At 48.9% G+C, this 14,384-nt stretch overlaps 2 protein-coding genes across 4 annotated transcripts in view; one reads left to right on the top strand and one right to left on the bottom strand.

The window, feature by feature from the left end:
• The window catches only part of SLA (Src like adaptor), an 87,737-nt gene extending 83,222 nt beyond the window's left edge, over positions 1-4,515 (bottom strand). The window contains exon 1 of the mRNA XM_025450467.3: positions 4,384-4,515. The gene's annotated coding sequence lies outside the window, so the exon portion shown is untranslated. The remainder of the gene's footprint in view (positions 1-4,383) is intronic.
• Positions 1-11,876, top strand: part of TG (thyroglobulin) — a 249,203-nt gene extending 237,327 nt beyond the window's left edge. For all 3 annotated transcript variants that reach the window (XM_025450469.3, XM_049092761.1, XM_049092762.1), the window contains 3 exons: positions 8,924-9,058; positions 10,574-10,764; positions 11,662-11,876. In XM_025450469.3, the coding sequence (XP_025306254.3) occupies positions 8,924-9,058; positions 10,574-10,764; positions 11,662-11,762 (427 nt within the window). In that variant the 3' untranslated portion in view covers positions 11,763-11,876. The remainder of the gene's footprint in view (positions 1-8,923; positions 9,059-10,573; positions 10,765-11,661) is intronic.
• The last annotated feature ends 2,508 nt before the right edge of the window (positions 11,877-14,384 follow it).

Below are 14,384 nucleotides of genomic sequence, written 5' to 3' on the forward strand. Positions count from 1 at the left end.
TGGGCTGGTGACAACCTCTTGAAGCTTCCACTTCCTCATTTATGTGATGGAGCTAGTAATAACACAACTGTAGGAGTGTGTCAGGATTAAGTAAGGCAGTGTGTGCAAACTGCCCAGCTAACTGCCCGGCATAAACTTGGTGCTCGTGTTAGGTGACTTCCAACACTGTTTAATGGGTTATGCTGAAAGAATCCACATTGCAGATGAACAGGTCCCAGAGAAAACAACCACAGAGGAGGTGGTTTCTGGGTACCAGCCACTGAGAGAGGAGCTGTGGCCACTTCAGAGGCCATATGGGGGCCCTTCATCATAAGATCCCTGATGCCAGTTCAGAGTTTCCATGGAAATTCACTGTGGGGCTGTGTGTGGGCTGTCGTGCTTGAATTGTGTGCTGCAGTCAAGGCCTTGTTTCAAAGTCCTTAGTCCCAGGGTCCTGAGATATCATTCCCACATTTTAACAGTGCAGAAGGCAGTTCAGAGAGATGGGTCTTGACTTCTCTTTGAATGGGAATGGGGTAGGGCTCTTAGGATTACACATCCATGTAGGATGCTGGACAATTCTTTAACTTGGGGAGAAGCAGTTCAGCATAATGGAAAAACTCATCCTTTGATGTTAGATCAACTGGGGTTTTGATTCCATCTCTTTCGTTCATTAACTACCTGCATTTGAGCAAGATTTTCTCAGTTTCCCCACCTACAAAATGGGTATAGATACATCTACCTCCTAGTATGAAGATTCAAGTCAATGTATGTCAAAAACCTGGCCTATTCTAAATGTTCAATATTAAGGTTACTTTTGCCTCTGGAAAAATAAGACCCTAAGAAGAAAAAAAAAAATCAAAATGACTTAAGAGGCAGTCATGTTCTTCCTTTATAAATTGTCCCAACCCTAGAAAACAAAGTCATAAATTCTAGACTCAGGACATTTTGTACGCCACTACATTTGCATGCTAGACATGTGTGTGCATTCCAGAGGCCTTTAACATTCCAGATTCAAAATATTATCTTTTTAGTTGACTGTCTTGTTGAGTTTGCTGGAATTAGCAAACCAAAGAAAATTTTAAGTGGCTGGATTCTTGAATTGAGTCCATTGGCCTGGCTACATCTGGTGTGATTAACAGGATGATTTACCAGTAAAGATGGAGGTAAATCATTTTCTAGAACTGACCCCTCCAACCTGGTGATATCGAAGTGCTGGTGCCATGTGTCCTTTTCAACATGGATTCAACAAATGTTTGCCTGTGACCTTCTATGCCCCAGATCCTAGAGATGGATGGAGAGAGGCTCTCCCCTTGGGGTGAACATTATAATTAGGGGGTGGGACTGTTGAACACCTCGGGATGAGGTGCAGAAAACAGACAATGCACACACAGTAAGCAGAGTAAGTTAAAAAAACTGCCCTATGAAGTGCACATTGGTCTTTTCTTTCTCACTGAAAACACAGCTCAATGAAAACCAGGTGTGTTTTTTAATAGAACATAGAATAGGAATCCTGTTGTTCAGTGTGATGATCAGTTGGTTAATCAGAAAAGTCAGTTAAGACGAAAACTGATGAGAAACGGAGAAGGTAGGGATATACCTTAAATGTACTACTGTCTCTCGGTGCACAAAATAGTGGATTCATCTAGTAATCTGTCAGGGCAGGGTGGGAAGCACGAGTCAGAAAGTGCTGCCTTTGAAATTCTTGCAAAACCATGAACGTAATGCATGGCCTATGATTTCCAGCTTTGGTTTCTTGAAAATGGGGTACCCACGTGATATTTAATTAATTAAGTTCTATAATTACAAAGACAAATACAACTGGCATAAACAGGTTTGAGACAAACACAGTTGGCTCTTGGTAAACACAGAACTTCCTGGTGAGAAGGAATGCGCCGGGCCTGGAAAATTCAGCCTTTTCTGAGCAGTGGTCTTTATGCTTTATGTGGGAAATAAAATGTCCAGGTTCTGGGGCGCTTGACTGGCTCAGTCAGTAAAGCATGGGACTTTTGATCTTGGGGTCAGGAGTTTGAGCCCCACATTGGCTGTAGAGTTTATTTTTAAAATAATTTAAAACAAACAAAACGTCCAGGTTCACATACCAGGTCCACCGAAAGCTTTGCCTCTACCACAAACCGGCGTTATCACTCAGCTTTGCTGGGCTTTGGAGGCTGAAAATATTCAAGTATTTCATTTGGGGCTGAGGGTAGGGTTGTATTACTTAAAGTAAATCAGAGAGCTCCTTTTTTTTTTTTTTTAAAGAATGCATGCTGAACCTTTTTGCAAAACAAAAGCCATTTGTAAAGTATGCAATTGCCTCCTGATAATTTATAGGCAGAACTAAACTTTTGCATATTAGATTGGCCCCAAGAGAAGCACAGTCCCAGGCTTCTAATTTTAAGTTAGTTAACACTGTCTCAACTCCTTAAAATAAAAAATAAAAAATAAAAATAAAAATAAAAAGCCTGGGAAGCAAATGGATTTCCATTCCTTCTTGCTCCCTCCTGAGTTTCGGAGTTTCCGTTGGAGGAAGTTATTTAGAGATACCGGCTAGAGATAAGAAAGGGAGTATATTTTATGGGGATGAGGTCAACAAACTTCCTCCTGCAGATAGGACAACGGGGATAGATGTCTGGAAAAACAGGCTCTCATATCAGTGGATCAGATGGGCTGGAGCAGGGAGCCTCTCTACAGCACAAGCCTCTTCCACCTGTGGTCAGTGGTCCTACAGGAACAACCTACCCCCTGGCTCTCCTCACCTTGAAGGGAGCCCAGCCAGGGTCATTCCCTCTGGGGACAGCGCCTAGCTCCTCATGCTCCCTAATCAGCCCCAAATGGTCATGGACTCCTCCAGAAGCAGAGCTCAAGTCAGGAGCTTGTCTCTGAAATGTGGCTAGTGGCTGACCAGAATGCAGCCTGGCCTCCCTGCAGCGCACACCAGAGGGATCTCAGATGATGAGGATGGCCAAACAGGAAGGCTGGGGAGCATGATGTAAACAGAACTAACCTGCCACCTGCCCTGGACAAATGCAGTAAGCCCATGATATCTCAATTCAAGCCTTTCTCCCCACGCCACTCCAGGGATGATTCTGGAAGAAGCACAGCTTGCAGCTCACTTGCTTAGAAGCCGCCGATGCACCCCCCCCATCTCCTTGAAGATGTGGCCTTCGATTCCTCCGGCCTCGGTACTCACACCTTCCACAGAACCCGAGCTGAAGGACCTGAGGGACCTGCAGTGTAGTCGACCCCAAACTTGGGGATTTCCTGGACCAGGAAAAATCCCAATTTTACTTTTCAGTGTGATGCACTTCTCAGGACAATAGACAAGACCCAGAGCTTTGGGAATCTGTTACCTACTGCAGCGGGTCCCTGCCCTGCCACACTTCCCTGTCTTTGCTCATAGAAGCTACCCCATGACTCCCCTCGAAAAGCCCTTCCCCGCCTCACCCACTCCCTAAACTTCTACTCTACTTGTTTTTCAAGGTGCAGGTCAACCCTGAGGATTACCTCTCTCTGGCTTTCCCTGAACTTCTCTCCATGCCTTTCCCTGAGACAGGTGGCATCGCTTCTCTCTCTCTTCTTGTAGGTGTTGTAAATAATCTCACCCTTTGATATCTATCTATCCTACATCTTTAAAAAATGAAAAAAATATCAGCTTCTCTGCATTGCCTGTTAGACCGAGAGTCGTGCCAGATGGCTGGCTTACACCTCTCTTCTCCCCAGCACCTGTTCAGAGCACCACACGTAGCAGGCCCTGGGCACACATGGCTTGGTGGGGTTTTGCTCTGACTGTCCAGTGTGTTGGCCCTATCCTCACTGAGCTGTTTTCAAACACACACACACGCACACACACACACACACACACACACAAAGTCGTCCCCGAGACACGTGGCTGGTCAACTCTTCCCGGCTCAACATAGCATCACCAGCATCAGCAACAATAGCTCTTCCTGGGATGACAATTTGTCATTTTTAGAGGGATTTCCATTCATAACAGTTGAGGACCATCCAGGGATGCTATGTGGAAGGCTGAACAGAGGTGATCAGACCCTGTTTACAGACAGGAAAACCAAGAATGGGGTTGGAGCTGGCTCAGGCAGGGAGCTCTCATCATCCCCATGTCCACCTGTGACGATGAGGAGATCCAGACCCGGCCACAGCCTGGGACAAGTGAGTAGCTGTCAGATGAGGGAAAGGTTGACTGGAGTGTTCTTACCAAAGACAGCAAGTGACAACTAAAAGCTAAGTAACACCAGCTTGACCACATGCCCACATGACCACCGCAGGTCTGGATGTACGTGATCACCCCCAGCACAGAACAAAGAAGCCAAATCGACACGTGTGAACTATCAGCCCCAACCTGCCAGCACCTTGGCCAGTCAGCTACCAAATTACTCCCTTTACCTTGTCCATCCCTGGAGTGTTCTTTGTTGTCTCGCTCTGCTGACACCGAATCCAAATGCCCTGGAACTCTCTCAGCTGGGGCCCAGGGTCCTCTGATCCCACATGCTGTCTTCCACCGGCTCACACTGTCTGCCCTTCCTCCAAATGTCTGCCTTAAACTGCTCAAAATAACTCCAGCATCCTGATAAAGATCAGCCCTGCTAGGGAAAAAAACAAAGCAGAGGTCCTCGTACACAACAGGCTCTCAGATTAAACAGATGGGATGGGCTGGAAGGACAGGCCTTCTCCCAAAAGCAGTGCTCTGTGACCTGCTGGGGTCTCTGTGACAGCTGGCGGTGACCCACAACCATTCACAAGAGCTATCTTTCCCCAAACCCCATGCTCCGTGATGTCACCTTGGTAGTTTGAAATTCTCTGTGGCAGGAGAACTTACACTACGGAAATTGGCAAAAGGCAATTGTTTTATTTATTTATTTATTTATTTATTTATTTATTTATTTATTTATGACAAATAGGAACAGAGGGAGAGGGAGAGAAAAAGAGAATCTCAAGCAGACTCCCTGCCCACTGTGGAGCCCATCGTGGGGCTCGAGCTCCTGACCCTGAGATCATGACCTGAACCGAAGTCAAGCATCAGACACTTCACCAACTGGGCCTACCAGGCTCCCCAGAATGATGATATTAATGGGCACACGGTTGGCACAGATCTTCTTGAGAATGTGAGAAAAGCTCTGAAGGCTCTCCCAAGAAAGTGTCGATACACAGTGTCACACCATTTCACATACAAGTTCCCATATAACTCTTGGCCCTCTGGAACCCTACAATGGAACTCTCGGATTACAGCCTCCCCGTTCATAAGTTTTCGGGTGTTTCTCATGGGTGACGAGGAAAAAGGAATGCTTGTATGAACTGGAAACTGAGTGAGAGATTTGACATGTTTTATGGCTACACCTCGCTCGCTGTTTGGAACCATGAGTGTGTCACTCTTGTACACATGAGAACACCAAGGCCCAAGAAGACTATGCATCTTGTCCAAGACTTAACAGATACTGAGATCAAGCTAGGGTTTGGACTCTGTTCACCACACCATTTCTTTCTTTGGGAGAAATGGCAGACAAGACCACTGTGGTAGACAGAACGGTGGCCCCTCAAAAAGTCCGTGTCCTAACTCCCCAAACCTGCAATGAAGGGACAGGTTACCTTATGTGGCAAAGGGACTTGGCACATGTGGCTCAGATGCGAGATGGGGGATTATTCAGGATTATCCAGGGGGGCCCAACCTAAGGACATGACTCCTTCAAAGTGTCAGAGGGAGGGAGAGAAGCGTGTCAGAGCCCCGGCATGCTGGCTTTGAGGGCAGAGGAGGGGAGCCACCAACAGTAGCCTCCGGGAGTGGGCAGCGGCCTTCAGCTCACACGTTTCCGGGGAGGAAACGGGAACCTGGATCCTCCACGTCAAGGAACCGAGTTCTATCATAACCCATGAGCGGAGGCGCATTCTCCCTCCAGAAGGCACAGCATCTGCTCACGCCTGGATTTTAGTCCAGGGAGACCTTTGAACTCTGGAAACTGTGAGATAGTACATTTGGGTTGATATGAGCCATTTTGTGGTCATTTCTGAGGGCAGCAGTGGAAAACTCATGTGGTCAATTTCCCTGAAAACTCTGAGCTGAGGGCTGCATTCGAACTCCACACGGCTGAGCAAGGAGCAAGGCCTGGGGTTGGGGGGTGGGCAGAGGAAGGAGACCAGGCTGCCCTGGATCCCCTGCAGCCCCCGAGGGGTGGGGTGAGGCCGGGGGCTCCGCCGGCCTTGGGATCACACACCTGGTGTGGGTCTGGCGTCACCGCTTCCTGGTGTGGGGCCTTGGCGAGAAAATGGCCTCTCTGAGCCCCCCTCCTCCAGCGTAAATTCTCTACAGATCCCTCCAAGAATATCCACTCTCAGGCCCCAGAGATAACTGTGGTGAAGGGGGCTTGTCAGCCACAAGAGCGGGTCCGTAAGGGCTGATTTTTATTGCCCCTGTGACTTCCATCTTCCTGTCGTTTTGTGTTCTGTGTTCCTTTTCCCTCTGAGTCTTACAACATCACTGAGAAGCCGGGTCACTAGTCCTTTTAAGTGATCCTCGCCTCTGTCCACAGCTAAGCAGAGAACAGGATGTGGGGTCTGGGCGACTCAGCTCTGGATGCTTTAGGCTCTTCTCTGGGCCTGACCACAGATACTTCTGGCAAACCGGACATAGGACTTAGTTCTTCGGGTGCCAGGAGGTACAAATTTCAATGCCACTGCCACTTCTTGCTCTGCTTTCAGAAATAAAGTATAAACCTTCCCTAAATGGATGCAGGGTGCCTGACACTGGTTGCAAAGAGATGCCACCATCTGTGATTGAAATTTCCCTCCTAACCCGGTGCCTTTAGTCCTGTTTATCTCCCACCATCTCCCATTCCTTCTACGATACCTCCCAGCATGGAGCCATGTCGACGCACAATAACCATGATCCTAATACCACCTGGCACTTAGGAAAAGCACTTGTAACCAGCTTGCACATGCCGTGGCTGCTTCAGCCCGGTGTTTCATGATGAACGAACTAAGACCTCAGTCAAGTGACTCATCTAGGGTTCCGCCAGCAGTGAGTGACTGAGCTGACTCAGCCTCATGACTTAGGCCCAGGCCTCTCCCTCTATGCCCTGTTGACAGTCATATGTGTGCCTGGTGATCATGCTTATGGTCTCAGGAGGGATTTTGGCCCCTGTGACCCTCAGAAGTCCAGCTAGCCTGTGCCCTTTCCCAGCGCCTTGGTGTCTCTGCCCGCTATCCCAGCACAGATGACAACCCCTGGAGCACCCCTGACCCAAGACACTGTTGTTAGCCTGGTGACAGTTGATTACATGGGAAGTAGAAGGATGGACGAGAAAGGGCACTCCCCTTACCTTATGAGCACTTGCTACATACATTCACCGTCTTATTCTTGTCTTCATGACGACCAGAAGCCAGTATTTAATTACGTACCTGCTGCACAGGTGGCAAAGCAGGGAATCAGGGAGGCCACATAACTTGCCAGAGGTCACCAGCTTGTAAATGGACCTCTCCACTAAGACCCGGATGGTGCCTCTGGGCTGGGCACCTCCCATTAAGTCACACCCTTAGCCGTGCTCCTGATCCCACCCCCCTGCATGCCTCTGGGTAAGTCAGGAAACCTCTCTGGACTTTGTTGCCCTCGTCTGTCCAATTAGAGTTGGCTCTTGCCATAAGTTGGGGCCAACCACAAGGTTGGAGAGTACAGTCTCTACACTAGACCCCGCTCACTTCTGACAGCAAGTGCAAATTCAGGGGTTTCCCCAAACCATCCTCAGGCTTGACCACCAGTCTAGAAAGACTCACAGACCTCAGTGAAAACTGCTATACTCACGGTTAAAGTTATACAAGAAAAGGATGTGGATTAAGACCAGACAAAGGAAGAGTGGCACAGCAGAGACCCCAAGAGGGCTCTCAACGCAGAGCCCCCCAGTCCATTCCCTGTGGACTCAGGAGGGGTTACTATGTCGGCACTGGAGTGTGACAGCGGACGCGGAGTAGCACCAGCCAGGGAGGCTCACCCACACCTGGTGGTCAGAGGTTTTATTCGCGCCCTGCTACATAGGCATGACTGATTAGTTGGTTGATCGCCCACGGCTAATCTCAGTCTCCAGACCCACTGATACCATGTGACCCTAAGTCACATGGCCTTTTGGCCTGATCAGCCTCCACTCTAAGGCTCCAGAGTGTGACCACATTTATGGAAAATCCAATGAGCTGAGCCTCTGCCCTAAACAAAGGTATTAGCCGCAGGGTGCAAAGGCCAGGCTTCTGTTTGGGAAAAGTCAAATTCCTTACTACACAGTTGTGAAGTCCTTTCCAGCTTTTTCACTGTGACACTCCCAGCATTCCTCCCCATGGCCCCCGGGACTCCTGGGCTGGTCCCCCTGGTACCAGCTTCAGCCCAGTTCACTCAAACCACTTGTCTGGCCTCTAAGTCCTCATTTCCAACCCCCCTGCCTGCTGCTTACCAGCTATTCAGTTCAATCACAGCATGTGTTTATGGACCAGCAATGATGAGCCCGGCACCAGACTATGTGGATGAATGCTACCCTTGAGCAGGTGCGAGAGTGTAAAGTCGTAGGAACAAGGGCTAACACAGAGCAGGGCTCATAACACAGGCTATTTCGACAATGTTCCATCGACAATGCAAGAATCATGGTTGCAATCAAAAGGGCATTCTCCTGGAAAGTTGCTTGTGGGCATTGTTTCCAGGGAGGTAAGTGCTTCACACTGGGGACACCTCAACCAACAGATGTGTCCTGGATCTGCTCCAAGGGGGCCGTTGGATTAAAGGCCAAACCCAATCTCAACTAAGCAAACAAAGCCCTAAACCAGCATCCTAAACGTAAAGAAAGAAAAGTCCTCATTTGGGGAAGAAATATTGGGTTTGGGGCTCGTTTGGCTTTTCTAGAAGTTTATTATTCCTTTAACATTTGCTTCTTCTTGTTCCCACGTGTTTCCTCAGCCTGGAATTGCTGGCAGATGTTCAGTATGCCTTCGGGCTTCCCTTCTATCCTGTCTACGAGGGGCAGTTTACTCTGGAGGAGAAGAGCCTGTCGTTGAAAATCATGCAGTTCTTTTCCAACTTTGTCCGATCTGGGTGAGTGGACATGTGTGCCCGCTGCCACCCTCACGCCTGCCTCCCTCCCTCTGAACGCAGAGGCCACATGTTGTGTTGATGGACTCACCCTATCCCCCTCTCAGAAGCTGTGGTCACCTGCTACCGGTCTCCCTCTCCTGAGCCCCCTCTTCTGGCCCAAGTGACCTCTGTGTAGATTCAGCTCGGCAAACGCAGGCTCCGGCCACACACCCCTTCATTCAGCCCCATTCGCTGGCTCTGGATCAGGTTTCCTGAACCTCAGTGCCACAGACATGAGGGCAGGAAAGTCTTTGTGGTGAGGGCGTCCTGTGTATCCCTGGCTGTTCAGCAGCTTCTCTGGTCTCCACCCACTAGATGCCAGTAGCACCTCACTCCAGGTGTAAGAACAAAATATCTCAGATGGTGCCAGATGCCCCCCAGGAAGCACAATCATCCCAAGTTGAGACCATGGTCTTAGATGGTAGAATTCAGTTAAAACATTCAAGAAAAAGTCATCATGTTTCATCTGTAACTTACTGACAGTCAGAATTATAAAATCCAACCATAATTAAAAGCAGCGCAAAGGGACACCTGGGTGGCTTAGCAGTTGAGCATCTGCCTTTGGCCCAGATCATGATCCCAGGGGTCCTGGGATCAAGTCCCTTATCAGGCTCCCTGCAGGGAGCCTGCTTCTCCCTCTGCCTGTGTCTCTGCTTCTCTCCGTGTCTCTCATGAATAAATAAATAAAATCTTTAAAAAATAAAAAATAAAAAAATAAAAGCAGGGCAAAGTAAAACTTTATATAGTTTGTTGTAGGAATTTCATGGAAAGACATTTCTTTTCATTCATATTTAGAAAATGTTTCACTGGGGAAGTGACATCGAAGCAGGGGCTCTGAAGGACAACAGGATATTCAGATCCAAGGTGCCAAGCAGAAGGTGCCTAGGAGGAGAGGGTATAAGCAAAGGCACCCTTGGGTAGAAGGGATGAGAAATGTACCTTGCTTGGTGAATGTCAGGAGGTCAGGGTGGGGGTGAGCATTGGGAGATGGGCCTGGTGGCAGATGTGGAGGGGCACCTGGGCGTGACAGGTTATGGCATCCACTTCATAGGGAAGATGGCTTATGGGGTCAGGCCAGTGTGCCTGGCTCGGGGCCTCACCTTCCTGCCCAGGCCTTGGACAAATGAAGGCACTCCAGGTACTGGCTGATAAAAGGCTACCAGGATAGAAGGGGACACGGTGGCCTCATAAGCATTCAAAGAGTCAGAAGGGCAACGTGTGCTCCTGAGGAATGCTTCTGAGTCATGACCTCCTGTCTTTCCTCTTCCAGAAACGGGCCTTTCCACCTGTAATGGTGTGTAATGGGACAGGTTAGAACACAGCCCAGGAAATGAGATCGGGCAGGTCCAAACCCTGCTTGGCTGCCTAAAGATGTGTGACTGGGACCTTAGACACCAAGCCCAAGTGGAAAGTGATCCCAAGTGATAAAAGGAAAGACATGTTTCTTTCATGGATGTTTCCTTCTTGTTTTCCCAGAAATCCCAACTACCCGCATGAGTTCTCAAGGAAAGCCTCTGAGCTCGCAGCCCCCTGGCCTGACTTCGTCCCGCGCACTGGTGGGGAGAGCTACAAGGAGTTCAGTGTCCTGCTCCCCAATCGCCAGGGCCTGAAAAGCGCTGACTGCTCCTTCTGGGCCAAGTACATCCAGTCTCTGAAGGCGGCGGCAGGTGGGGAAGCAGAGCGGCGGGGGGGGCGGGGGGGGCGGGGGGGGGGTCTAGGCAGTAGGTGGACAGATGGGCAGTTAGGCCTGGGCTGAACATCCTGGAGCCACTGAGTCATGGAAAGTCGTCAGCACGGCCTTTCTTCATGAAGAGCTCCCAGTCTGGGGACCTCCTGCTCTGATGGGGGGCCCGGAGGGGAAAATGAGAGAGAGAGAGAGGCATGGGGAAAGGAGGACCCCAGGGCCCCAGGAGTGGGATGTCTAGCCAGGAGAGAATTGGGCTAGTATCACCTTTTACGAACACTTCCTACAGAGTAAGTGTTAAGGAGAGGCATTGAGTCATACTGAGGGCACTGGGAATACAGAATAATGCAATAATGCAACCTACTGAGGTCTTCAACGCTTACAGTAGGTTCTGCACAACACAATGTGGCTGTAGACCCATCCGAAGCTTCCGGTAGAGGGGGAAAGTGGGTTATGTAACCCAGCAAATGACCCTCAGCTGTCCCTGCCCAGTGAAAGTCTGTGCCCAAGCCAGTGGGAGCCCAGAGGAAGGAGGGTCTGAGAAGGCTTCCGGGGAGGTGAATGGCAGGGCTGAAGGTTTTCAGAATGACAAGAGTACAACATTCAGCAGGAATGTGACCTTGCCCAACTTGTTTGAGACCCTCAACACTGCATTTAGCCTCCAAGGCCAAGTGGCTCTCTGTTGAGCCCAAGTCCTATTGTACCCTTATGATGCCCTGAGAGCCTGGTGATGAACCTGGTGCCTGACCTCTGGAAATGCCCCTCTGTTGAGCATTCACAGGGAAGGTCCTTCATAGGCTGGGGTCTCTTAGGGCCAGAGGGGAAGAGATGAGGAAGGAGTCCTGACCCACATGGATGAGCCTCGCCCCTCCTCTTTCAGATGAAGCCAAACAAGAGCTGTCAGCAGAGAGTGAAGAGGACGACGAGCCAGCTGACTCCGGGCTGATAGGAGAGCCAGGCTCCAAGAGCTACAGCAAGTGACCATCTCCTAAGACCCTCCTGCCCAGCCAGCCAGCCCCACCTCAGCCTGCCACCAGGGGCATCTTATTCTCTAAAATAGCCACTAATTTTCAATAAAGTGCATGCAGTAAACCATTGGTGACTCAGATTTGTAAATTCAAGACAGTCTTTGGGAAACAACGAACTACATCTCTTTTTAAAAAATGATTTTATTTATTTATTTGAGAGAGAGAGAGAGAGAGAACACAGAGGCAGAGGGAGAGGAACAAGCAGACTCCGTGCTAAGCACTGGGGCTCCGTCCCAGGACTCTGGATCATGACCTGAGCTGAAGGCAGACACAACCAACTGAGCCACCCAGGCACCCCAACACCAAACTATGTCTTAATAACCTTCCTGAGGCTTGAATCCCAGGTTGCTGTTTCCTTCCAATCAACATCTATGGAACATTCTGTGTACACCAGGCCCTATGCTGATTGCCAGGGAGGCAGAGATCCTGCCCTCTAGCTGGAGAGAAAGGCAGGTGAACAGACGTGAACAGTAACACAAGAAATGGGGATGCATTGAGGGAAGGCCCCAGAGTGATACAGTACCACTTGCATGTTAGAAAGGATTCTTTTGTGAAGGTTCCAGAATAGAGGTGGGAGACCAAAGAGACTGGTGCGATATTCAAAGAAAGACAATGAGGTCTGAATCCAGGAGATGAGGGGAGAGGTTGGTGAAGGCCAACCTCTTTTGAAGGATTCTTTTGAAGCAGAATTAATAGGACTTGATTGAATGTGAGAGGGAGTTGGGGCAAGGAGATAGAATTATTATCCCAATTATGGTTTCTTTGGGTTCCCAGATGAGCAACAGATTTGATCATTTACTCCCTTAAGGGACATACTTATGAAGGCAAATCTGTTTAAAACTCTCTCAATCACACACACACACACACACACACACACACACACACACACACACTGAACCCAAAGTAAAAGCAGATGGAGCCAATTAACAGTCTCTGTCATTTATAAGGCATGTCAGAAGATATGTTTACACACATCACCTGATTTGAGCACAGACCAAACTCAGGGATGGTTCATATGTTGGGACCATCACCCCCATTTGCAGATGTGGAAGGTGAGTCTCAGAAAGGCTTGTGATGTGCTGTTATTCATACTGGAAGGAGGGGGAGAATTGGAGTTAAACTCAGGTCTTCTGATTTTCTCTATTTCCTTGCACTTCCTGGACTTCGGATGGGTCTACAGCCACATTGTGTTGTGCAGAACCTACTGTAAGCGTTGAAGACCTCAGGTAACCTCTCACCTGCTTAGAGGATCAACCAAGATTATTCAGTACAAGTACCACTCTAGTCAAGTGCCTAAATGGAAGAGGGAGGTGGTCCTAGGATTGCTCAGGGTCCCAGCCTCTTTCTGGCCCTCCTCTTTGCTGTCTTCAGCACATGGATGATGCCTCACTTCGCTGACACAATAGGGCCGCCACAGTTCCAGACATCACTTTGCTCCTGATGGCATCCGTGATGGAAGCAAGCCAGACATGGTACAAAGGGCCTTCCCTTCAAGTGTCTCCTTTTCTTGGAAAAATTTCTTTCCCAGAAATTCTGGGCAAAATTCCCTTTACATCTCATTGGCCATAACGGTGTTGTGTCCCTACTTTTAGACCAGTCACTGACAATAGGGAATGGGCTCACCATGATCCGATTAGACAAACTTATCCCCTAGAGTATATTCCCTAGACATAGTGCTGTCCCAACAAAGCTTGAGTGCAGTTAGCAGAGATGAATGGGGTAGAAGCATAAGAGTTTCCATCCACCACACCTTAGCAGGGGCTTTGAAATAGATAGATCTGGACATGGTACCATGCTCTGCCAGGTGTTCATGGTAGTGGAATGACTTGGACTAATTCCTTTAGCTCAGTGATTCCCAGCCTGGCCATTGGCTAGAATCATCAGGATCCTTTCACGAAATTGCGGTACCAATGCCACATCCCAGATCAATTAGATCGGACTCCTGGAGGGGGTGGGTGGGGACCAGACATCAGGGAATTCCAATGCACAGTTAAGAATGGATCCTGCTCTTCTCTGATCTTTTTTTCCTTCCTTGTAGAATGGATTCCATTAAGTTTACTGGGTGAAGCATACTGTGCAAGGGGTATGCTGGAGCTTTTTAATTTCAGCCTAGTATCCGTTTGTTATAGGAAGAGTAATGGCCCTCCCCAAAGATGATATCCCAATTCCTAGGACCTGTGAATAACTGAGGCTACACTGAAAGGGGGCAGTAGGTCAAAGATGAAGTTAAACTTGCTAATGAGCTGACCTTAGGATAGGGAAAGTATCTGTGATTACTCACACGGGTCCGATGAACCACAGTGTAGTAACAATCACCAGGTGGATCCTCGGAAGTAGAGGAGGGAGGCAGGTGCAGGGGACTGGAGAGATGCAGTGTGAGAAGGACTCAGCCCAACGCTGCTGGTGCTGGATATGGAGGAGGGGATTGAGTGGCCTCTAGAAGGTGGAAAAAGCAAAGAAATGCACTCTCCCCTCGAACCTCTAAGAAGGATTGCAGTCTTCCTACACCTTGATTTTAGCCCTCTGAGCTTTCTGTTGGATTTCTGACCTATAGAACTGAGAGATAATATATGTA

Source organism: Canis lupus, chromosome 13 (genome assembly GCF_003254725.2).
Source record: "Canis lupus dingo isolate Sandy chromosome 13, ASM325472v2, whole genome shotgun sequence".
NCBI classification, from domain to species: domain Eukaryota; kingdom Metazoa; phylum Chordata; class Mammalia; order Carnivora; family Canidae; genus Canis; species Canis lupus.